This window comes from Palaemon carinicauda, chromosome 10 (assembly GCF_036898095.1).
Source record: "Palaemon carinicauda isolate YSFRI2023 chromosome 10, ASM3689809v2, whole genome shotgun sequence".
In the NCBI taxonomy this organism is placed as follows: Eukaryota; Metazoa; Arthropoda; class Malacostraca; order Decapoda; family Palaemonidae; genus Palaemon; species Palaemon carinicauda.
The window spans coordinates 154,436,594-154,463,429 of NC_090734.1; the positions used below are offsets into that span (position 1 = coordinate 154,436,594).

General features: G+C 41.7%; 1 protein-coding gene across 2 annotated transcripts; it reads left to right on the plus strand.

Annotated features, from left to right (window-relative positions):
* Positions 1 to 678: 678 nt before the first annotated feature.
* Positions 679 to 26,068, plus strand: LOC137648547 (protein D2-like). Of its 2 annotated transcripts, none has more exons than XM_068381465.1 (6): positions 679 to 935; positions 18,250 to 18,371; positions 22,365 to 22,488; positions 23,339 to 23,476; positions 24,479 to 24,559; positions 25,792 to 26,068. In XM_068381465.1, the coding sequence occupies exons 1-6, from the start codon at positions 743 to 745 to the stop codon at positions 25,926 to 25,928; spliced, it is 795 nt and encodes a 264-aa protein (XP_068237566.1). In that variant the 5' UTR covers positions 679 to 742; the 3' UTR covers positions 25,929 to 26,068. The 2 variants fall into 2 exon arrangements, with proteins under 2 accessions (XP_068237566.1, XP_068237567.1); XM_068381466.1 differs by lacking the exon at positions 679 to 935 and adding an exon at positions 15,850 to 15,959.
* The last annotated feature ends 768 nt before the right edge of the window (positions 26,069 to 26,836 follow it).

A 26,836-nucleotide genomic window follows, 5' to 3' on the forward strand; every position in this document is an offset into this window, starting at 1 on the left:
GGAATAGAAAAAAATTCGTTTGGCCTACGTTGATCAATATTTCTAACACGATATTTTCAGAGAGAGAGAGAGAGAGAGAGAGAGAGAGAGAGAGAGAGAGAGAGAGAGAGAGAGAGAGATATTCGTTTAGTCTACGTTAACCTCGCACTGACATTTAATTTCAATGTTTCTAACATGAAATTATCAAAATAAATGTAGGCTCCACACATAATCTGGAGCCCTATCATTAGCCTAAGTTAAAAAATTGATAATTCAATTCTACAGGCCTTCCTAGTGCCATTTTCCTTCTATTGCATGACATCATATAAATTTAATAGCAATTTCTAACGCTACCGTAATCTACCAACTACATTTCTCAAGAATGAAAAATTTGCCTGTCATCTTATCGTTAAAAATTGCCCGGGAATTTTCCCGTAATTTTCTGGCGTAATATGTGACATAACGGATGTGTTTATGCACTGTCACAGAGAGAGAGAGAGAGAGAGAGAGAGAGAGAGAGAGAGAGAGAGAGAGAGAGAGAGAGAGAGAGAGAGAACAAAGGACAAAAGCTTATCAAACTGATATGAGACACCTAATCGTTAGCCACTTTAAATAACTGTTCAATAATCTAAAACTTTCTTTAAAACAAAAGAAAACGTTACAAATATAATAAAAAGACTAAATTAAAAAAAAAAAATCTCATATTAGCCATTTACGGACTTCCTAAAGCAATCCTTGGAACATCGGAAGCGTTACCTTGAGCATGCGGTGTCCTCCGTGGGGTGGGTCCCCTGCAAGAGGCGGCCCAGTAGATACCCTTAAAGAGCAGGGTGCTTCGGGCCCAACGCTGCAGACTCCTGCAGTTACCACAGTGATACCAGCTCTAACCTTGACGAGCGAGCTAGCAATTCATCAGAGCTTCATTCTTTTATTTGGCATCGTTACAAGAGTCGAAGGTAATATGAGAAAAGTTGTGTTATCAATGACTTAGGAATAATAATTTATACTGGTTAGTGATTTAAAAGCTTCTGGAAGGCTAGAGAGTTATAGAGAACTGCTACTTGACAAGGTTACACTCAATGCTGTGGACATCTAAGAGCAATTATATCTGCTTATAGTAAGGGCAAGTAGGCATTTAAGTTGTGTTTATACACTTTAATATGACAGTTATGGTATAAGTAGATATAGCTATTAACCCACCTATTGGTTAAGTCGTTTTGATTTTTTAATATACCCGGAAATTCTATATTCTGACTAGTACAGTGGTAACGTGCTCGCCTTGCATCCTAATGGCAGTAGATCAATCCCTGCCCGAGACCGTGAATTTAAGCTGTTTACTAGGGTGGCCACTGCTGTGGTTGGGCCCCACAGTGGGCGCTGGGTTGGAACTGAAACCAGACACCTTTAACCATAGTGTCGTGGAAGTTACTAAAATATCATGAAAACTTTCAGGTCATAATCTAATAAATACCTCATCTAGATTTAACTTCAGGCACAAAAAATATAAATCTACTGTTATATTATTATTTATCATTACTAACAAGCTACAACCATAGTTGGAGAAGCAGGATGCTATAAGCCCAAGGGCTTCAAAAGAGAAAAATAGCCGAGCGAGGAAAGGAAATATGGAAACAGAATAGTGTGCCCGTGTGTACCATCAAGCAAGAGACCTCTAATCCAAGGCAGTGGAAGACCATGGTACAGAGGCCATGGCACTACCCAAGACTAAAGAACAATGGTTTGATTTTGGAGTGTCCTAGAAGAGCTGCTTACCATAGCTAAAGAGTCTCTCCTAGCCTTGAAAAGTGTAGCAGTTAACCCCTTGAGTGAAGAATTTCTCAATTATCTTAGTGTTCAGGTGTATGAGGAAAGAGGAGAATGTGTAAATAGTAGGCCAGTCTATTCGGTGTATGTGTAGGCAAAGGAAGTATAAGCTGTAACCAATGTTGTATTATCTGGCCAGTCAAAGGACACAGTAACTATTATTAATTTTTTACCTGCTAAGGGCTGGGCACTTTTTTAACAACAACTTTAAAAGGGAGACTTAAAGAAAATAGTATGATCATTTTTATTTATTGAAATAAGTATAGAAAAAGTGAAAGAAATTCTATACCTGATCTGGAGAAAAACATAAAAGAATGTAAACTCAAAAATACACCCCAAGATTACTATAGGTGCCATTACAAAGACTATGCTTGTAGTCTTGACCTTGAATCCGAACGAGTCTACGAAGAAGAAGAAGAACGAACGATGTAAACAAAAACAAAGAAAGCCTTCAAATTCCAGTCTCCGACTACAGCATGTGCAATATGATTTACTGCTGTGAGCAAAAGGAACGTACAATAAACATGTAAGTTCTTTTATGAAGTATGTAAAAAATCAACATTATGCCTACAAAAGTATTTTTTCAATATTTAACTTAGCCGGTGATTATATAGCTGCAACTCTGTTGCCCGACAGACAACTCTAAGGTAAAAACTCGCCAGCGATCGCTACACAGGTTGCGGGTGTGCCCAACAGCGCCATCTGTCGTCCAGATACCCAGTACTCAATGTAAACAAAGACTCAATTTTCTCTCTGTCGTGCTATCGACAAGACGTACTTACTCGCTGTTGCTAAACTGGAGTTTTTTCACAACTAATTGGTGAAGTACTTTATTCTAGTTTTGAGCTTTCGCTGTGCAGGGTTTCTCTTCACACAAATCCTTGAACTCTTTTTGATAACGGATTATTTGTTGATGACTTTTTGATAGTTTTTTGAATTTCCCTTTGACCAATTCAAAATGGCTGACCCTTCACAAGTCCCAAAATTTAGGAAGTGCAATGCTAGGGACTGTTCAAGGCGTCTTCCGAAGGCTTCTATCGACCCTCACACTGTTTGTTCCAATTGTCGGGATAAAACCTGTCAATTGGAAGATCGGTGTGAGGAGTGCGTTGGGCTTTCGGAATTCGATTTTATCGAATTCCAAAAGTATACACGTAGGCTAGAGAGAGATAGAGTTAGGAGAAGTTCTTCTCGTTCTATTGATATATCCTCTCCTCATGCCCCACAACCTATTCCTTCCCCTGTAGTGGTTGCTCCTAATCCCCCTCCTGGCACTCAGGAACCTTCGATGGCTGATATGATGCGTGCCATCCAGGCTCTGGGTGAGAGAGTTGAGTCCCTTGCTAGTGACCGTAATCAGCTAATGGCGGATGTGAAGGAGCTTAAGTGCAAAAGTGCAGTGGGAAGTGCTAAAGTGCCGAGTGATAGTGTTGTGGATAGTGTTGCGCTTGAGGGTTCGTCTGTTCGTGCCTGTCGTCCTCCTAGTCCGGGACCTCTTGCAAGCTCCCAAGTCCAGGGGAGAAGCAATGTCGTACGACAAATGGGTTCGAGAGGCTTTAATCAGCGAACAGACGTTCCCTCCGTGGTATCGGGCGTATCTACCCAAGATCGCCCCTGCCTATCTAAGACGAGAGAGCCCATTTATACCTCGTCTTCGGAAGGTGTTTCTCGCAAGAAACCCTGGACCAAGGTCTCACGACCGTTAAAACGCAAGTCGGTCCCTTCCGCGCAAGTCCAACGGCCCAGTTGTAGCCACTGGGTCAGTTCGGACTCGCTGCCGTCATCCGATGACTGCTCACCGCCTAAGAGAGGCAAAGCGGTACCGCTTCAGACAGTAACACCGTCTGTCGCCGCACCTGCTCCCGTAGACCCTAAGTGGTCTCTTCTGCAAGACATGCAGTCTAAACTGACGTCTTTAATGCAGGACTTTCGTGCGGAGAAGGTTGCGGCCGCACCAGCTAGTGCAGTACCTAGCCCACAACCTTCCACACGATCGGTTGTGCGTCCTGTGGACGCTGAGGTAACCTTCTCACGCACACCAGTTGAGAGAGTTCCGCCACCCATGCGTTCCAGTGTGATCTGCCAGCCCCATGTTGACGTTAAGCGACGCACGGAGGTCTCCGTTGACGTTCGAGAGGTTCAACAACCGTCAGAGTTGTTTTGTTTTGACGCGGTGCGTCAACCTCCGCAACCCAGTGTGGTTGCCACTGCGCACCCACATCAGTCCAGACAGTCTGGAGTAGACGCTGTGCGTCCCCGCGCTGCTATGGTTGTTGCCAGCTCACAGACTGGGCAGCAGTTCCATGACGTTGCGTCCGGCTCAGTCACGCATGCACCCGTGCGACCGGACTCAGCGAACCAGCCGTTACCCACTCCGTTGCCGTTTCCTCATCAGTTATCGGATGAGGGACTTTCTGATGATGATGTTGCTGCACACATAGATGAACCACAATCAGAATTGGACGAGCCTAAGTCTACGCAACCCTCTTTGGACTTTAGGAAAGTTTTGGCCATTTTCAAAGAGATGTTTCCGGACCAGTTTGTTTCTGTGGCTCCTCGTTCTCCTCCGTCAGAGTTTGTGTTAGGCATGCCGTCTACCACTCCTGCCTTTACTAGACTCATCCTCGCACGCTCGTCCAAGAGAGCTTTGCGGGTGATAGGAGAATGGTTGCAGTCCAAGAAGAGTTTAGGGAAGACAGCCTTTACGTTTCCCCCTGCTAGACTCTCTTCTAGATCGAGCGTCTGGTATGCCACGGGAGAAGTTCTCGGCTTGGGAGTTCCTGCCTCTGCCCAGGGCGACTTCTCAAGCCTCGTAGACTCTCCCCGCCGCCTTGCCATGAGACGCTCAAAGATATGTTGGTCATCTTCGGACCTGGATCACCTTTTGAAAGGTATCTTTAGGGCCTTCGAAGTTTTTAACTTCTTAGACTGGTGTCTAGGAGCCCTAAGCAGAAAGTTCTCTCCAACAGAGAAAGAGACTTCCTTGCTCATTATGTCCTGCATGGACAAGGCCATACGTGATGGGTCTAATGAGCTTGCTGCATCTTTTGTGTCCGGAGTCCTTAAAAAGCGTGAAAACCTATGCTCATTCCTTTCAGCTGGAGTTACACCGTGCCAGAGATCCGAGCTTCTTTTTGCTCCTCTCTCCAAGTGCCTTTTTCCAGAAGACCTGATTAAGGAAATAGCCGCTTCATTGATACAGAAGGACACTCACGATCTTGTTGCGTCCTCCGCTCGCAAAGCTACCCCTTTGCCTACCTTGTCAGCTAGACCAAGGATGGACACTCCAGCGTCCCGTTTTATTCCGCCCTTTCGTGGCAGAACCTCCAGCAGAGGAGGTGCTCGTGCCGAAGGGAAACGAGGAAAGAAGAAAGGAACCAAGTCCTTTAAGGGCAGAGTCTGACTGCCAGCTTCTTCAGACAGCAGTGGGAGCCAGACTCAAGAACTTCTGGCAGACCTGGGAAAAGAGAGGCGCAGATGCACAATCTGTGAAGTTGCTCAGAGAGGGGTACAAGATCCCGTTTGTACGGAAACCCCCTCTAGCAACGTCTCCCATCGATCTCTCTCCCAGGTACAGAGAGGAAGACAAGAGACGAGCCTTGAAACAGGAAGTGTCTCTTTTACTAGAGAAGGGAGCGGTGGTCAAAGTCTCGGACCATCAAACCCCGGGATTCTACAACCGACTCTTCTTGGTGTCAAAGAAGACAGGAGGGTGGAGGCCGGTGCTAGACGTCAGTGCTCTGAATGTCTTTGTCACAAAGCAGACGTTCTCCATGGAGACCACAAAGTCGGTTCTAGCAGCGGTCAGAAGGGAAGACTGGATGGTCTCTTTAGACCTAAGGGACGCCTACTTCCACGTCCCCATCCACCCGGACTCCCAACCTTTTCTGAGATTCGTTTTCGAAAAGGTTGTCTACCAGTTTCAAGCCCTGTGCTTTGGCCTAAGCACAGCTCCTCTTGTGTTTACGAGGCTGATGAGGAATGTAGCCAAATTCCTTCATTTAGCGGACATCCGAGCCTCCCTCTATTTGGACGACTGGCTTCTCAGAGCTTCTTCCAGTCGTCGCTGTCTGAAGGATCTAAAGTGGACTCTAGATCTGACCAAGGAATTGGGTCTCCTTGTCAATATGGAAAAGTCACAAGTGGTCCCATCCCAAACTATTGTGTATTTAGGGATGGAGATTCACAGTCTAGCTTTTCGGGCTTTTCCGTCGGCCCCCAGAACAAGCCAAGCCCAGTTATGCATCCAGAACATGCTGAAGAAGGAACGATGTTCAGTCAGGAAGTGGATGAGTCTGATAGGGACGCTATCATCCCTGGAACAGTTTGTGTCATTAGGAAGACTACACCTCCGTCCTCTTCAATACCACCTAGCATTTCACTGTAAAAAGGACAAGACGCTAGAAGCGGTCTCGATCCCCATTTCCGAGAAGATGAAGTCTTGCCTGACTTGGTGGAAGGACAGTATCAGCCTAAGAGAGGGTCTTCCCCTGGCTGTTTAGACTCCCAACCACGTTCTCTTCTCGGACGCATCGGACGTAGGCTGGGGCACGACATTAGACGGTCGGGAATGTTCGGGACTATGGAACTCGAGTCAAAGGATAATGCATATCAACTGCAAGGAGCTACTGGCAGTACATCTGGCCTTGAAAAGCTTCAGGTCTCTCCTTCAAGGCAAAGTGGTAGAAGTGAACTCGGACAACACCACTGCCTTGGCGTACATCTCCAAGCAAGGAGGGACCCACTCACTGACGTTGTACGAGATCGCAAGGGACCTGCTCATCTGGTCAAAAGGTCAAAACATATCACTAGTTACGAGGTTCATCCAAGGCAACTTGAATGTCATGGCAGATTGTCTCAGTCGGAAGGGACAAGTAATTCCAACAGAATGGACCCTCCACAAGGATGTATGCAAGAGACTTTGGGCCACTTGGGGCCAACCAACCATAGATCTCTTTGCAACCTCGATGACCAAGAGGCTCCCAATATATTGCTCACCAATCCCGGACCCAGCAGCAATTCATATAGATGCCTTTCTCCTAGATTGGTCGCATCTAGATCTATACGCATTCCCACCGTTCAAGATTGTCAACAAGGTACTGCAGAAGTTCGCCTCTCACGAAGGGACAAGGTTGACGCTAGTTGCTCCCCTCTGGCCCGCGAGAGAATGGTTCACCGAGGTACTTCGATGGGTAGTAGACGTTCCCAGAATTCTTCCTCTAAGGGTGGACCTTCTACGTCAGCCACACGTAAAGAAGGTACACCAAAGCCTCCACGCTCTTCGTCTGACTGCCTTCAGACTATCGAAAGACTCTCGAGAGCTAGAGGCTTTTCGAAGGAGGCAGCCAGTGCGATTGCTAGAGCAAGGAGAACATCCACCCTTAGAGTCTACCAATCGAAGTGGGAAGTCTTCCGAAACTGGTGCAAGTCAGTATCTGTATCCTCGACCAGTACCTCTGTAGCTCAAATAGCTGACTTTCTCTTATACCTGAGAAAAGAACGATCTCTTTCAGCTCCCACTATCAAGGGCTACAGAAGCATGTTGGCATCGGTCTTCCGGCATAGAGGCTTGGATCTTTCCAACAATAAAGATCTACAGGACCTCCTTAAGTCTTTTGAGACCACGAAGGAGCGTCGTTTGGTTACACCTGGTTGGAATTTAGACGTGGTACTAAGATTCCTCATGTCAGACAGGTTTGAGCCGCTACAATCAGCCTCCCTGAAAGATCTCACCTTAAAGACACTTTTCCTGGTATGCTTAGCAACAGCTAAAAGAGTCAGTGAGATTCATGCCTTCAGCAAGAACATCGGATTTTCGTCAGAAAAAGCTACATGTTCACTACAACTTGGTTTTCTAGCCAAAAATGAGCTACCTTCTCGACCTTGGCCGAAATCGTTCGATATTCCCAGCTTATCGAATATGGTAGGCAATGAACTAGAAAGAGTCTTATGCCCTGTGAGAGCTCTTAAGTTCTATTTAAAACGAACTAAACCTTTACGAGGCCTTTCTGAAGCTTTATGGTGTTCAGTTAAGAAACCATCTTTGCCTATGTCAAAGAATGCTTTATCCTATTTTATCAGACTGTTGATACGAGAAGCTCATTCCCATCTGAGTGAGGAAGACCAAGCATTGCTGAAGGTAAGGACACACGAAGTTAGAGCTGTCGCAACTTCCGTGGCCTTTAAGCAAAATAGATCTCTGCGAAGTATAATGGACGCAACCTATTGGAGAAGCAAGTCAGTGTTTGCGTCTTTTTATCTAAAGGATGTCCAGTCTCTTTACGAGGACTGCTACACACTGGGACCATTCGTAGCAGCGAGTGCAGTAGTGGGTGAGGGCTTAACCACTACAATTCCCTAATTCCATACCCTTTTAATCTTTCTCTTGAAATGTTTTTATGGTTGGTTTTTTTGGGTTGTCCGGAAGGCTAAGAAGCCTTTCGCATCCTGGTTGATTTGGCGGGTGGTCAAAGTCATTTCTTGAGAGCGCCTAGATTAGGGGTTTTGATGAGGTCCTGTTGTATGGGTAGCAACCCTTGATACTTCAGATCCTAGGGGTCGATCAGCATCCTAAGAGGATCGCGAGGCTCCGTAAGGAAGACGTACTTAAAAGGCAGAGTAATTGTTCAAGTCGACTTCCTTACCAGGTACCTATTTATTTTGTTTTTGTTATTTTGATAACTTCTAAAATGAAATAAAAACTCTTAGCTCATAAAATGTAAACATATATTGCTGGTCTCTACCCACCCCCCTGGGTGTGAATCAGCTATATAATCACCGGCTAAGTTAAATATTGAAAAATGTTATTTTGATAATAAAATAAATTTTTGAATATACTTACCCGGTGATTATAAATTAAAGGACCCTCCCTTCCTCCCCAATAGAGACGCAGTGGAACGAGGAGAAAATTGAGTCTTTGTTTACATTGAGTACTGGGTATCTGGACGACAGATGGCGCTGTTGGGCACACCCGCAACCTGTGTAGCGATCGCTGGCGAGTTTTTACCTTAGAGTTGTCTGTCGGGCAACAGAGTTGCAGCTATATAATCACTGGGTAAGTATATTCAAAAATTTATTTTATTATCAAAATAACATTTTTTTTATAAATTCTTTTATTATTAATAGAAGTGTGTTATTCGATAGAGGTATGGGCTCTTTAATAGAACTGTGGCTGTTAGTCACTATGGTTTGTTCGCAGTTGATTTACATTGACAGCTATAATCAATCATTTAGACTAGACCTTGTTAGGAAATTGTAATACAGACATTATGATGGGCCTGGAAATCTACAAGGTTATTTGCGATAAAATTTATTTCCTTTTGAGCAACTGTCCTTTCATGAATCATTTATTTATTTTGTAAACCTCCTCTCATTCCTGGCCGGAAAAAGGGCAGTTATTAACTTGTGGTTTGGCATTTAGAAAATACTTTCCTGAAGTTCAAACTTTTTGTAAGTGCTTTTCTGTTGAACTGAATGACATAAGTCTCATTTCATAGTTCATATATGTGACTGATCTATTTTAACGGTGTTTCTGAACTTAAAATATTTTATATTTTTTAATCATTACTTACATATACTGTATATAATATATCCATTATTTTCTTATTTTGTTTCTTTAGTGGGCTGCTTTCCCTGTTGGAGCCCTTGGGGTTGTAGCATTTTGTTTTTAAATATTTAACTTAGCCGGTGAATATATAATAGCTGCTACTCTGCGGCTCGACAGAAAACACACTCAAAAAACTCGCGAGCGATCGCTATGAAGGTTGCGGGTGTGCCCACCAGCGCCAACTGTCGGCCAGATACCACTCTTGCATGTAAACAAACCCTTCAATTCTTCTCTGTCGACGTTGACGACAAGACGTATTCATACTCGCAGTAGAACCTGGAGTTTTCTCATCATATTTGGTGAAGTACTTTATTTTGGTTTGAGCTTTCGCAGTGCAGGTGTTTTTCCTCAACATAAACTCTTGAACTCTTTATTGAATCGGATTATTTGTTGATGACTTGGATTGTTTTTGGAATTTTCTTTGACTAATTCAAAATGGCTGACCCTTCTCAAGTACCTAGATTTCGAAAGTGTAATGCTAGGGACTGTAATAGGCGTCTTCCAAAGGCTTCTCTCGACCCACATACTGTTTGTTCCAATTGTCGGGGTAAAACCTGTCAATTGGGAGATCGGTGTGAGGAATGCGTGGGCCTTTCGGAATTCGATTGGCTCGAATACGATAAATATGCACGTAGACTAGAGAGAGATAGGGTAAGGAGAAGTTCATCTAGGTCTGTAGATTTTTCTTCTCCACATGCCCCTGAACCTCATCCTTCCCCTGTAGTGGTTGTTCCTAACCCCCCTTCTAGCACTCAGGAACCGTCTATGCAAGACATGTTACGTGCTATTCATGCCTTGGGGGAGAGAGTTGAAGCGTTAGCAACTGATCGTAATCAACTCATGGCTGACGTGAAGGAACTTAAGTGTCATAGTGCCACGGCGGAAAGTGGGAAAGTGATTAGTGCGCAAAGTGTTGTGAACAGTGTTGCGACCGAGGGTTCGTCTGTTCGTGCCTGTCGTTCACCTAGTCCGGGACCTCTTGCAAGCTCCCAAGCCCAGGGGAGAAGTAATGTCGTACGACTTATGGGTTCGAGAGGCCTTGATCAGCGAACAGACGTTCCCTCTATGGTATCAGGCGTATCTCACCAAGATCGACCCTACCATAAGACGAGAGAGCCCATTTTTACCCTTCGTCTTCCGAAGGATTTTCACGCAAGAAACCGTGGAGCAAGGTTTCTAGGCCTCTTAAACGGAAGTCGGTCCCTTCAGGACAGGTCCAACGTCCTGGATGTAGTCATTGGGACAGTTCGGACTCGTTGCAGTCATCGGATGACTGCTCGCCGCCTAAGCAAGGCAAAGTTGTGCCGTCTCAGACGCTAACCCCGTCGGTTACCGCACCCATTCCCGTGGACCCAAAATGGGTTATACTGCAGGACATGCAGTCTAAGCTTGCGTCCCTTATGGAAGACTACAATGCCGATAAGGTTTCCGTTGAGCCTAGCCGTTTATCTCATCGAGATCCTGGCCTTCAGCCACCCAAACGTTGTGTTGTGCGTCCTGTTGACGCTGGTGTAGCCAAGTCACGTCAAGCGGTTGGGGTAGTACCACACTCGATGCGATCTCATGTGGATTTTCAGCCGCATGTGGACGTTAGGCAACTTGCTGATGCGCCTGGTGACGTTCAGGACGTTCGCCAACCATCGGAGTTGACTTGTTTTGACGCTGAGCGTCAACTTCCGCAACCTAGAGTTGTTTTGACTGCGCAGACTAGGCGGTCTAAGCAGTCTCGGGTGGACGCTGTGCGTCCTCACGCACCTGTTGTTGTTGACAGTTCTCAGACTGTCAAGCAGTTACAGGACGCTGCGTCCTGGTCCGCCACTTATGCACCAGTGCGGGTGGACGCTGCGTGTCAAGCATTGCCAACCCCTTTGCTTGTTTCTCATCAGTTGTCAGATGAGGAACTTTCGGATGAGGACGTTGCTGACCCTCAGCCTGAGGATCATCCTTCAGATATTGATGAACCTAGAGCAGTTCCGCCATCTATGGACTTTAAGAAAGTCATGCTCATTTTTAAAGAGTTGTTTCCCGAACACTTTGTCTCTGTGGCTCCTCGTTCGCCGCCGTCTGAGTTTGTTTTAGGCGTACCTGCTGACATGCCAGCCTTTACAAAACTTGTACTCTCTCGCTCGTCCAAGAGAGCTTTACGGCTGTTAGGCGATTGGTTGGAAACCAAGAGGAGTTTAGGGAAGACGGCCTTTGCCTTCCCCCCATCTAAACTCTCGTCTAGATCGAGCGTCTGGTATGCCACGGGAGAAGTTCTCGGCTTGGGAGTCCCTGCCTCTGCCCAGGGCGACTTCTCAAGCCTTGTAGACTCTCCCCGCCGCCTAGCCATGAGACGCTCGAAGATTAGTTGGTCATCCTCAGACCTTGACCATCTACTTAAAGGCATTTTTAGAGCTTTTGAAGTTTTCAACTTCCTTGACTGGTGTTTGGGAGCCTTGAGTAGGAAAATCTCATCGGCCGATAGAGATGTCTCCTTACTCATTATGTCCTGCATGGATAAAGCCATCCGCGATGGATCCAATGAGCTCTCCTCCTCGTTTACTTCAGGAGTCCTTAAGAAGCGAGAGTCTCTTTGCTCTTTTCTGTCGGCAGGAGTGACTCCCTGTCAACGATCTGAGCTACTCTTTGCCCCTTTATCGAAGTTTTTGTTCCCTGAACTTTTGGTTAAGGACATAGCTTTGTCTCTAGTGCAGAAGGACACCCATGACTTGGTAGCGTCCTCTGCCCGCAAAGGGACTCCTTCGACTGCCTTTTCTGCTAGACCTAGGATAGACACTCCAGCGTCCAGGTTTATTCCGCCCTTTCGTGGCAGAGCCCCCAGCAGGGGAAGTACTCGTGCCGAAGGAAAGAGAGGAAAGAGGAAAGGAGCCAAGTTCTCACGTGGCAGAGTCTGACTGCCCGCAGCTTCAGACAGCAGTAGGTGCCAGACTCAAGAACTTCTGGTGAGCCTGGGAGAAGAGAGGCGCAGATCAACAGTCTGTGAGATTGCTCAGAGAGGGGTACAAGATTCCATTTGTACACAAACCTCCTCTAGCGACTTCCCCCATCGATCTCTCTCCCAATTACCGAGAGGAAGCAAAGAGACAAGCCCTGAAACTAGAAGTGTCTCTTTTGCTAGAGAAGGGAGCGGTGGTCAAAGTCTCGGACCTTCAATCACTGGGGTTTTACAACCGTCTCTTCCTAGTACCGAAGAAGACAGGAGGTTGGAGACCGGTGCTAGACGTCAGTGCTCTAAACGTCTTTGTCACGAAGACAAAGTTCACCATGGAGACCACGAAATCAGTCTTAGCAGCGGTCAGAAAGGGAGACTGGATGGTCTCTCTCGACCTAAGAGACGCATACTTCCACATCCCCATTCACTCAGATTCCCAACCTTTTCTGAGGTTTGTGTTCGACAATGTGGTGTACCAGTTTCGGGCCCTGTGCTTTGGCCTAAGTCCTGCTCCTCTCGTGTTTACGAGGCTTATGAGGAATGTGGCAAAATTCCTCCATTTATCGGGTATCCGAGCCTCCCTTTACTTGGACGACTGGCTTCTCAGAGCCTCGTCCAGTCATCGCTGTCTGAAGGATCTCAATTGGACATTGGATCTGACCAAGGAATTGGGACTTTTGGTCAACATGGAAAAGTCACAGCTGATCCCATCCCAAACTATACTGTATTTAGGGATGGAAATTCGCAGTCCAGTTTTTCGGGCTTTTCCGTCTGCCCCCCGAATAGATCAAGCCCTGCTCGTAATCCAAAGGATGTTGAAGAGAGAACGTTGCTCAGTCAGGAATTGGATGAGTCTAGTAGGAACTCTATCATCCCTGGAGCAGTTTGTCTCGCTAGGAAGGCTACACCTCCGACCTCTACAATTCCATCTAGCTTTTCACTGGAAAAAGGACAAGACACTAGAGGCGGTCTCAATCCCGATTTCCGAAACAGTAAAGGCTTGCCTGAATTGGTGGAAAGACAATATCAGTCTAAGAGAGGGACTTCCTCTAGCAGTTCAGAAACCAAACCACGTTCTATTCTCAGACGCATCGGATTTGGGTTGGGGTGCGACACTGGACGGTCGGGAATGCTCATGTCTGTGGACCTCAAGTCAGAGGAGCATGCACATCAACGGCAAGGAGCTTTTGGCAGTCCACCTGGCCTTGATGAGCTTCGAGAGTCTCCTTCGAGACAAAGTGGTGGAGATCAACTCGGACAACACCACAGCCTTGGCTTACATTTCCAAGCAAGGAGGCACCCACTCCCTGACACTGTACGAGATCGCAAGGGACCTGCTCATTTGGTCAAGAGATCGAGGCATCTCCCTGGTGACGAGGTTTATCCAGGGCGACTTGAACGTTCTAGCAGATTGCCTCAGTCGGAGGGGTCAGGTAATTCCTACAGAATGGACCCTCCACAAGGACGTGTGCAAGAGGCTTTGGGCGACTTGGGGTCAACCCACCATAGACCTCTTTGCAACCTCGATGACCAAGAGGCTTCCAATCTATTGCTCTCCAGTCCCAGACCCAGCAGCAATACATATAGATGCTTTTCTCCTAGATTGGTCTCACCTAGACCTATATGCATTCCCACCATTCAAGATTGTCAACAAGGTACTGCAGAAATTCGCCTCTCACGAAGGGACAAGGTTGACGTTAGTTGCTCCCCTCTGGCCCGCGAGAGAATGGTTCACCGAGGTACTTCGATGGCTGGTAGACTTTCCAAGAAGTCTTCCTCTAAGAGTAGACCTGTTACGTCAGCCCCACGTAAAGAAGGTACACCAAGGCCTCCACGCTCTTCGTCTGACTGCCTTCAGACTATCGAAAGACTCTCTAGAGCTAGAGGCTTTTCGAAGGAGGCAGCCAGTGCGATTGCAAGAGCGAGGAGAGCTTCTACCATTAGAGTTTACCAATCGAAGTGGGAAATCTTCCGAGACTGGTGCAAGTCAGTATCTGTATCCTCGTCCAGTACCTCTGTAGCCCAAATCGCTGATTTTCTCTTATACCTGAGAAGAGTTCGCTCCCTTTCAGCTCCCACGATCAAGGGCTACAGGAGCATGTTGGCTTCGGTCTTCCGGCATAGAGGCTTAGATCTTTCCAACAATAAAGATCTACAAGATCTCCTTAAGTCTTTTGAGACCTCTAAGGAACGTCGTTTGGCTACTCCTGGATGGAACTTAGACGTGGTCCTAAGGTTCCTCATGTCAGACAGGTTTGAGCCTTTACATTCAGCCTCCCTGAAGGATCTCACTCTTAAGACTCTTTTCCTGGTGTGCTTGGCCTCGGCTAAAAGAGTCAGTGAGCTTCATGCCTTCAGCAAGAACATCGGTTTTTCGACAGAAATAGCCACTTGTTCTCTTCAACTTGGTTTCCTGGCCAAGAATGAACTGCCTTCTCGTCCTTGGCCTAAATCTTTTGATATTCCTAGCTTATCAGAGATCGTAGGCAACGAACTAGAGAGAGTATTATGTCCCGTTAGAGCTCTTAAGTTCTATTTAGCTCGTACTAAGCCTTTACGAGGTAAATCTGAAGCGTTATGGTGTTCGGTTAAGAAACCATCCTTACCTATGTCAAAGAATGCTTTGTCATATTTTATCAGATTTTTAATACGAGAAGCCCATTCCCACTTGAGTGAGGAAGACCGATCTTTGCTTAAGGTTAAGACGCACGAGATTAGAGCTATAACAACTTCCGTGGCCTTCAAGCAAAATAGATCTCTGCAAAGTATCATGGACGCGACCTTTTGGAGAAGCAAGTCAGTGTTCGCGTCATTTTACTTGAAAGATGTCCAGACTCTTTACGAGGACTGCTACACACTGGGTCCATTCGTAGCAGCGAGTGCAGTAGTGGGTGAGGGTTCAACCACTACACTTCCCTAATTCCAATATCCTTTTAATCTGTCTCTTGAAATGTTTTTAATATTGTCTTATGGGTTGTTCGGAAGGCTAAGAAGCCTTTCGCATCCTGGTTGATTTGGCGGGTGGTCAAAGTCATTTCTTGAGAGCGCCCAGATTAGGGGTTTGATGAGGTCCTGTTGTATGGGTTGCAGCCCTTGATACTTCAGCTCCTGGGAGTCTGTCAGCATCCTAAGAGGATCGCTGGGCTCCGTGAGGAAGACAGACTTACAAGGCAGAGTAATCGTCTAAGTCAACTTCCTTACCAGGTACCTATATATTTTGGTTTTGTTATATTGATAACTGTCAAAATGAAAAAACTCTTAGCTTATACGCTGTAAACTTAATTAACTCTGGTCTCTACCCACCGCCTTGGGTGTGAATCAGCTATTATATATTCACCGGCTAAGTTAAATATTTAAAAATGATATTTTAATTATAAAATAAATTTTTGAATATACTTACCCGGTGAATATATAAATTAAATGACCCTCTCTTCCTCCCCAATAGAGACGCAGCGGGACGAGAAGAATTGAAGGGTTTGTTTACATGCAAGAGTGGTATCTGGCCGACAGTTGGCGCTGGTGGGCACACCCGCAACCTACATAGCGATCGCTCGCGAGTTTTTTTAGTGTGTTTTCTGTCGAGCCGCAGAGTAGCAGCTATTATATATTCACCGGGTAAGTATATTCAAAAATTTATTTTATAATTAAAATATCATTTTTCCAACCAAGGTTGTAGCTTAGTAAGTAATAATAATAGTCCAGTGCCATTACAAAAAACTCTTGATATTTTGTAACTGATGACCTAAACTTAGAGCAGCTTTAGTGCTTTTGAATATCAGGAATAACTCACAAGTTAAATTTATTCAGCCATGCTTGAGACACCTCGGGATTATGTATGTAATCGACGGATAGGTTTGCTTAAAAGCAAATTTGTGATGCAGACTAATACACACACTAACAAAGCCACTCCAACACCTATAAACATAACAGACACCTTACACGTCTCAAACTGCCTACCTAACCGCGCCAGGATTCCTCTTTGCTGGGAGGAAGGATGCTGGTGACTGGTACAATACATGAACATATGCTACTGGGGTCTAAAGCGATATCAGACAGGGCAGCCGATTGTGACTACGATCTACCCCAAAGCCAAAACAAGTCCTTCAAAAGAAAGCAACCGTGCTGCACTGTAATTGTTCAGTGGCTACTTTCCTCTTGGTAAGAGTAGAAGAGACTCTTTAACTATGGTAAGCAGCTCTTCTAGGAGGACACTCCAAATTCAAACCATTATTTTCTAGTCTTGGTTAGTGCCATAGCCTCTGTACCATGGTCTTCCACTGTCTTGGGTTAGAGTTCTCTTGCTTGAGGGTTCACTTGGGCACACTATTCTATCTTATTTCTCTGCCTCATGTTTTGTTCAAGTTTTTAATAGTTTATATAGGAAATATTTTAATATTGTTACTGTTCTTAAAATATTTCATTTTTCTTGTTTCCTTTCCTCACTGGACTATTTTCCCTGTTGGAGCCCCTTGGGCTTATAGCATCCTGCTTTTCCAACTAGGGTTGTAGCTTAGCAAGAAATGATAATAATGATCTCCCTGAACAATTCTATCCTGTTCTTAATACTAGGCAGGCAGTTAATTCTAATATCCAGGCCTTCTCCATCATGAGGCTCAATACTACACAGTATTCTAGAAGTTTTATTCCAGCTGTTATCAAGTTGTGGAATGATCTTCCTAATCGGGTAGTTGAATCAGTAGAACTTCAAAAGTTCAAAGTTGGAGCATATGTTTTTATGTTGACCAGGCTAACATGAGTCTTTTTATAGTTTATATATGACATATCTGTTTTTGACGGTGTTAATAGTTTATATAGGACATATCTGTTTTGACGCTGTTACTGTTTTTAGAATGATATTTTGTTAATTTATTCTCATCATTTATTTATTTCCTCATTTCCTTAACTCACTGGGCTATTTTTCCCTGTTGGAGCCGTTGGGCTTGTAGCATCTTGCTTTTCCAACTGGGGTTGTAGCTTAGCAAGAAATGATAGTAATACCCCATTAAAATGGGAAAAAAGCTCGTTAGTAGAAGATGCTTGATAACAAAGCAGTCGTTCTTATCATAGTCAACTTAATCGCATCTGATATGGTTTTTTGAATGGAATAAAAATGATCATTGTTATTAGATGATGCTGATAAAGAGGCTTTATCATCCTGGTAGTTGATATGACGATGCTTACATCTTATCAGCAATTGTCATTATTGGCTCAAGGACAGATTACCATGAATGATGTTAAATTTGTTCTATTATTATTTTTTCATATATACTGGAATTCACTTACAGCATTATTAAGTAAGACAAAAGATTATTCACTTACAAAGCAAGCCTGAAAAGAAAGCCCGTAAGTCAAAAAGAAAGAAAGCAAGCCTGAAAAGAAAGCCCGTAAGTCAAAAAGGAAAGAATGGAGGAAAATACTGTATATGTACAGTTCATTACTGTGCATTAATTAAATAACTAAGTAAATTTGAATGTAATATACTGTACTCTATATAATTCATAACTAATAATGATAAATTAAACATACTAGATGTGATTGATAACAAATTATGAACTTATTGTATAATTGTTTAGCTTAAGATTACTTACAGAAGAAAAAAGTGGAGGAATAAAACAGGTTTACTTTATTCTTTATTCTGTGGTGGATAACGGGGGAGGTTGGGCTGTGGCACCCTAGCAGTACCAGCCGAACTCGGTTGAGTCCCTTGTCAGGCTGGGAGGAACGTAGAGAGGAGAGGTCCACTTTTTTTATTTCATTTGTTTGATGTCGGCTACCCCCCAAAATTTGGGGAAGTGCCTTGGTATATGTATGTACTTTATTCTCAATGGTACTATTGAGCCAAAAATATTAAACTGAAGACTGGAAAGTATCAATATTTGATTTTCTCATGTTTTTTTTTTTCCAGGGAGAATGGCTGAACAGCAACAGGTTCAACAACGGAGCACAAAACAGAATTCTCTTGAGGGATTTAAAACCGAACAGATCGTTCCAGATGTAGTTGACGAGATTCCTCCAAATTGCGTCAAGGTTTGTCTTTTGCTAAAAGTAATCTGAGAAGGAAATTTTCACTTATAAAGGTTTTCAAGAAAGGTAACTTGCTAGATAGGGTTGTGGTTGGTTGGTGGTAACTTCCTTTGGTCGCTGCAATCTTACCATCCTTATGAACTAAGGATGGGGTGTTTGGGTGAGCCCATAGGTCTACCTGCTGAGTCATCGGCAGCCATTGCCTGGCTCTCCTTGGTCCTAGCTTGGGTAGAAAGGGGCTGGGGCGCTGATCATATGTATATATGATCAGCCTCTAGGGTATTGTCCTGCCTGATAGGGCAATGTCACTGTCCCTTGCCTCTGCCATACATGAGCGGCCTTTAAACCTTCACACCTATGTCTGGGAAGGTGTGTCATTCATTTTACAGGTTTATTTAAGAGGTTTCTCTGAATTTTCTTAATTACAGAAAGTCCCCAACTTACAGACATTCTACTTTCAAATATTCTGTGATACAAACACGAATCCAAGTGAACTAATAAATTCCAGATGTTGTATCAAAAGTTTGTACACTGTCATTGGATGATGAAATACCATAATAAAACAATATTTTTTAATTTAATACAGTAAGCTAAACAACATTTCCAATAACCTGATATTTACTTCATATGAAACGAGACTATTCATTAACTTTTGCCACTGGAAATCAAAGGCATGGGAGGTAGGTTAGTCCATAATTTAACCAAATTTGACTTACAAACAGCTTCTTGGAACTTATTAAGTTTGTAAGATGGGAACCTGTACCGTGAATATGAATACAAGCGAGACTTCGGTTAAGCTTGCAAGTTGGGAACCTGTACCGTGAATACGAATACAAGCGAGACTTCGGTTAAGCTTGCAAGTTGGGAACCTGTACCGTGAATACGAATACAAGCGAGACTTCGGTTAAGCTTGCAAGTTGGGAACCTGTACCGTGAATACGAATACAGTACAAGCGAGACTTCGGTTAAGCTTGCAAGTTGGGAACCTGTACCGTGAATACGAATACAAGCGAGACTTCAGTTAAGCTTGCAAGTTGGGAACCTGTGCCGTGAATACGAATACAAGCGAGACTTCGGTTAAGCTTGCAAGTTGGGTACCTGTACCGTGAATACGAATACAAGCGAGTCTTCGATTAAGCTTGCAAGTTGGGAACCTGTACCGTGAATATGAATAAAAGCGTGTCATCAAAGTACTCGCATCGCAGAACTATATGGCAAGTAACATAAATATAGACCATATTTGGAATACAGTACCATCTGTATACAGTGTATTACCTAGTTGGATGTGATAATCAAGTTTAAATGCTCAGTGGCCTGATATCTCCCATCTTAGATGCTAGAAGCAAATTGGATTAGGAACTGTAGTTATATATAAAAACTTAAATTTGATTTTGTGACTATTTTTTCCAAGATTTCCTCTTTAGATAAGACCCTCTTTTTATTTTAAACATGTGACTTACCTGGTAGTTATATATATAGCTTACGTCTCTGACGTCATGGCAGAAATTTCAAAACTCACGCCAATCGCCGATTGGATAGGCAGGTGTATCACCTGTGCGCCCTAGCGAGGTACCTAGGAACTATCTTTAGATAAGACTCTAGTCCAGAGGACTAGTGGCCTTAAAATTAATATTCAAAATTAATGTTAGCTCCCTAAAGTCTGTGTCAATGAAAATGTACTCACCGAGTCAGATGTTAGAGTGGAGGTCATTGTGTAGCAGACTACACAAGCGTCTGGATGCCATACAGCTAAGTCATCCACTCGGACAGAACAGTGGGCGTGTGAATGACACATGTCATGGCCGCAGGGTTGGAAGATGACAGCGGCACATGCCGTCAATGCAGTGGAGTCGGACATCTTGAGGTAAATCCAGAGAAAAACAGCGAAATTTACACACAACACAAAGTATTGTTAACAAACTGCGTGCTATAAAAGGAGTGACGTCACTGGCGTGGGTTGGTTAGTAGTAGTACGAGGTTGAACGGCGCCTCGCTGTTCGGGGATTCTGACAGGGGACATCTAAATGGTGCGAGGCCTCTGGTTGTGATTTATCGTGCCCCAGTATTATATCGACACCTTATACAGGTGAGCGAGCTGGGTTCAACCTGGCATTCCCATGCAATTTTTTCTCTGGTAATATATAGCAGTTATATACCTTAGAAATGGTGCTATAGGAGCATTTCACTGGCCGACACGGGTCGGAGCCCAGAAACTAAATAAATAAAATGGCAAGTGACAGCTTATAACTAATCCCAGATAATGACTGCTTACAAAAGGTTAACAAATAGATATTCAGTACGCCCTCACTTTTTTATTTAAACAAAGCAGCTTTTTAGAACTAAAAAAGGGATTTTGACGAAGGAAAAATCTATTTCTGGGCTCGACCTTTGTCGCTCCATGAAATGCTCCTATAGCACCATTTCTAAGGCATAGTTTTTGCTAAGTATACCAGAGAAAAAAAGGATGCATGGAATGCCAGGAATAAACCCAGCTCGCTCACTCTATGAGTGTTGGTATAGTAAACTGGGGCATGATAGAACTACGACCATAGGTCCCTCACCACTTAGACCTCTCCCTCATCAACATCCCCCGGAACAACGAGGTGCCGTCCTGCACCCGTCTGCTGCCCCTTACTACGACTATCCTTCCCCACCCCCTTACCTCATTCCTCCTTAGCACCAGCGTTGGTCAGACGTGTTTTGCATGACAGGCATGGAGTATGAAGTGTATTGCTTGAAGGATAAGTTTTACCATATACTCATTATTGTTAATCAGTTTGTCACTTATCAGGATGCTAGACTCCCAAAGCTTCCGATTTGGCCAGAGGTTTCGTTATTAGCGATTACACAAACAACGAGTATAGCAGACTGTCTTCTTAAAAGCGGTCGATATCAAACGAACGTTTGGGGTTACAGCCAAAGCTTTTAGAATATTAGTTACATAGATTGCTAAATGTGGGACTTGAAATTAATCCTGTTGTATAAATATCTACAAAAATATAGCACTCCCTTTGGTAAAAAGAAAAAAAGAAATAATTGAAAAAGTGGATGTTGAGGACGCTAACTATTAACAAAACCCAACTTTTTCAATCTTTAATTCCTCTGTCAAATGTTCTGAGTTATGTAAGAAATAATGTACAGTGAACCCTCGCCACTTCGCGGTTCGACCATCGCGGATTCACCACTTCGCGGATTTTTTCCATAACCCATATATATACAGTAATATATATATTATATATGTATGCATGTATTTATGTATATATGTAGGTATGTATATGTGTATACATATAAATATATTTATATATATATATATATATATATATATATATATATATATATATATATATACACACACACACACATATATATATATATATATATATATATATATATATATATATATATATATATATATATATATATATATATATATCTAAAGTAGGAAGATGTGATGTAGTTCTAAGGGAAAAGTATGGGAAATATGTCTGGGTAATAAGCAAAGCTCTACCTCCAGTTTGTTTCTTCATTATGATCAGAGATAAATGTAAACAAAACATTGGTTGCCATTTTTTATCGTGCTTTTTAGCGTGTTTAGGAAACTCTTGATATAAAATCACCTTTAATATTTGTGCCTGTTTTAGTTTAGGGTACTGTAGTACATGCATTAAGTGTTCTGTACATTAAAGGGTAGTTTGTTAACAGTACTACGTACAAGGGAAGGTTTTAAAAGTCTGAATATACATGTTGAATAAATAGGTAAATATGGTGTCACTACTTCGCGGATTTTCACCTATCGCGGCCGCGTCTGGAACCTATCTACCGCGATAAACGAGGGTTCACTGTACTGTGATCTTCTATTATTTTAGTCAGAATAAAATTTATTAAATATCCAATAGTGATTCAGGCTGGAAAGATATTTAATATTTCATAGCATTATAGTCTCTGTTAAATATTCTCTCCTTGGGATGATTTTAAAGATTGTATATATATTTACAGGTTAAGTTTAGCACCTGTGACGTCTCTTGTGGGAACATAATCACCCCCACTCAAGTATTTGATAAACCTGTGGAAGTGTGTTGGCCAGCTGACTCTGACAACCTTTACACATTATGCATGACAGGTACTGTACCAAAGGAAACCTTGAATAACCTTGGGTTAGAGTTCTCTTGCTTGTGGGTACACTCGGGCACATTGTTCTATATAGTTTTTTATAGTTTATATATGAAAGAATGTTGTTACTGTTCTTAGAGTATCTTATTTTAATTGTTCATTACTTCTCTTTTAGTTTATTTATTTCCTTATGTCCTTTCTTCAATGGGCTATTTTTCCCTGTTGGAGTCCTTGTGCTTATAGCATCATGCTTTCCCAGCTAGGGTTTTAGATTAGTTAGTAATAATAATAATGATAATAATAATAATAATCCCTACTTGTATCCAGTCAATTATTTTTTTTTGTATTAACATCATTTTAGGATATGGGGAAGTATTGAATTAAAAGCTCAAGATAGAGTCAACTGGCAAAATCTAACCGAGGCCCTTTTGCGTCAATAGTTGTATGAGGAGATGATGATGATGATGGCATACTGTATTTGAATTTGTAGGTAGAAATTAGAGTGAGATTTTGATAGAGTCCCACCTAGCCATTACCGCTTGCCAGTATATAGGAGCTTGATGTTTCTCTTTTCGCAAGTGCACGGCGTAGCAAAAACCATCAAGGACTCTATCGAAATATTACCGAAATCTAATGGTTTTAGCTCTGCCGTGCGCTCACTTAGCTCACAATAAAAGAAAATCATCAAGATCTTATGTACTGGGAAGTGGTAATGGCTGGGTGGGACTCTATCGAAATATTACCAAAATTAGATTGGACTGTATGTTCAATAATTTATACTTTTCACTTATTGATATTTATTACCCTTATTGAAAACAAAGACTGAATGTCCATTGCTTCATCCAAGTTATTGATTTCAGATCCTGATGCCCCAAGTCGAGAGAACCCTAAATTGAGAGAGTTTCTTCACTGGCTCGTCGTCAACATACCAGGATGCGACCTCTCGAGAGGAGAGACACTTGCAGATTACGTCGGCTCAGGACCCCCAAAAGGAACTGGTAAGAGGGGTTTTAATTCCATTAATACATTTATAGATTACCTAAAAGAATATTTCCCCCCCTTTATGAATACAAGCACTGTATTGTATCCAAATTCATAACTCTAATTTTGTTAATACTAAAGTCTGGAAATTCATTAAAGTTCCCATTGTAATCTGGATTCCACCGTGAAGTTTGTAGACAAAAATTGTATCTTGAATCTTCCCTTTATAATAAAGAGCAAATATAATATATATGCATAAATATATATATATATATATATATATATATATATATATATATATGTATGCATATATATATATACGTACAGTACATATATATATATATATATATATATATACATATATATATATATATATATATATATATATATATATATATGTATATATATATATATGTATATATATATGCATATATATATATAGATATATATATATATATATATATATATATATATATATATATGTGTGTGTGTGTGTGTGTGTATGTGTATGTATATATATGTATATATATATATATATATATATATATATATATGCATATATATACATATATATATATATATATATATATATATATATATATATATATATATATATATATATATATATACATACACATACATATATATATATATATATATATATATATATATCATACATATATATATATATATATATATATATATATATATATATATATACATATATATATGTATGTATGTATTTCTTACTAGTCACGCTCAGCTCTCCTCATCCCGAGGGTAAGGTGGAGTTGGCGTAATCATACCCTGGTGGGAGGGCTTTGGTGTGTGTGCATATATATCTAAATATTTAACCGTCAATTTTGACAGGACTTGTACAGTAATGTAGTATATTTGTGGTTCTAGTTGGACCAGTATACAGTATTAAAAAATTGACAAATTAATGCGTGAAATATAGGAAACAGGAAAATAGGATTTGCATGTATGATTTCAATTGCATGATTATTTGTTTCCAACAGGTCTACATAGATATGTCTACTTAGCATACCAGCAGCCGGGTCGTATAACCTGCGATGAACCGAAAATGCCGAGCAATACACGTAAGTTCTCGAGTCTTTAAGCTGTTAATTGATTTTATTATTGTTGGTAATTTACAGATAGCAAATGTAGGCCTACTCCAGCAAATTGCTAAGTCAGCATTTTGTAAAGGGAATTGTTTTCACAAACGGCGTACTGTTTGTACTATTGGCATATATGACTAGAGGCTTTCATGTTATTGATTTTATCATTGTTAGTAATTTAAAGTTAGCAAAATAATGTACAAGTACAGTTCTGCAATTTACTGGAGTACTGTAAATTGCTAAGTCAGCATTTTATAAAGGGAATTGTTTTCAGAAACGGCATATTATATGTACCATTGCCATACAGTATTAGAGGAATTCATATTATCTTTGCTGTAGATTACAAGTTAGTACTGCTCATATTTGAAATACCAGTAGCTACAGAAATGAAACTTAATGCATAAATGCAATATAGTGCTGTACTGTACCATTACATGATAATGGTGAATCATATTTCCATTTTATTTTGGTGTTTTGAATGGGAATATAAGAATACGGCAAGGGAATCCATAGTCAGTTTTGCAGTTTCAGTAACTTTAACGTGATAAAAGAGCAAACCCCCTTGTGTCAGCTATATTTTAATAAGTGTTTTAATATTCCATTTAAACTCTAATGAGAGAACTAATCACATTTGTAGATTTTCATAGGACTGAATGATGATAATTTCTTATTTTCGGGAATTATTTTTCCCTTTGATATTTACGACATCAAACATGTAATTTTCCTAAATGTTTTCCTGTTTTTTTAACTTGATATAGTATACTAATATAAATACTATACAGTACTGTTCGGTAAAATGATTTTTAGCTTCAGGTACCATAAACAATTTCTTACTGCACAATGAAAGATAAATTTGCAGGGAACACCAAACGAATATCATTGCTAAGTGAATAAGATCACAGTATGTTTTGTATCAGACAAATTTTAATAAGATTTAAAAGAATTGTTATCGAAGGCTTTTTGGAATTCATACTCCATATATCCTAGAGTTGAATTTCATCTAGTTATTCTAGTATGTCATTGTCGAAGTATTTTTATACTTTTGCCATTATAATTTCAAGGAGAAAATCATTCTTTCTCCCCTACAGCTGAAAATCGGAGGCATTTCAGCATCAGGAATTTTGTAGTTATTCTAGGACAGTATTGTCGAAGTATTTTTATACTCTTGCCATTATAATTTCAAGGAGAAAATCATTCTTTCTCCCCTACAGCTGAAAATCGAAGACATTTCAGCATCAGGAACTTTGCCGCCAAGTATAATCTGAAACTGATTGCTGGAAATTTCTATCAGGCCGAGTTCGACGAAACTACTTACAAGGTCCATCGTCAACTTGGACTCATCCCATAGTGATTGCAAGAGCACCTTATCATATAAGACTTGAAACCCATATAAACCTGAAGAGAATATATCTTTAAAGGGCATCACTCTATACATTGAATATTCCCAAACATTTTTATAGCACTAATGTATTGTCTTAAAAAATTTCATAAAGGTTTATAAAAATTTTCTTGTTTCAAGTTAACCTAAAGTATGAAAGTATTTGTATTAAATGTAATTAGAAATTCATATGCCTTGTTTTGTGTCTGCAACTTATACTGCACTGTATTTTCCACCTGCAACTTATACTGCACTGTATTTTCCACCTGCAACTTACACTGCACTGTATTTTCCACCTGCAACTTACACTGCACTGTATTTTCCACCTGCAACTTACACTGCACTGTATTTTCCACCTGCAACTTACACTGCACTGTATTTTCCACCTGCAACTTACACTGCACTGTATTTTCCACCTGCAACTTACACTGCACTGTATTTTCCACCTGCAACTTACACTGCACTGTATTTTCCACCTGCAACTTATACTGCTGTATTTTCCACCTGCAACTTATACTGCACTGTATTTTCCACCTGCAACTTATACTGCACTGTATTTTCCACCTGCAACTTACACTGCACTGTATTTTCCACCTGCAACTTATACTGCTGTATTTTCCACCTGCAACTTATACTGCACTGTATTTTCCACCTGCAACTTATACTGCACTGTATTTTCCACCTGCAACTTATAATGCACTGTATTTTCCACCTGCAACTTATACTGCACTGTATTTTCCACCTGCTTATCTTATGTTAATGCAGTTCACTTTTTTTTTTCCAACAAAAGTGAAATAAGCAGTTAGAAAATATATATGTGCACTTGCAGAAAATGAATTGAGTCAGTGTTTATCATAAAGAGTAATTCATTTTTGAAA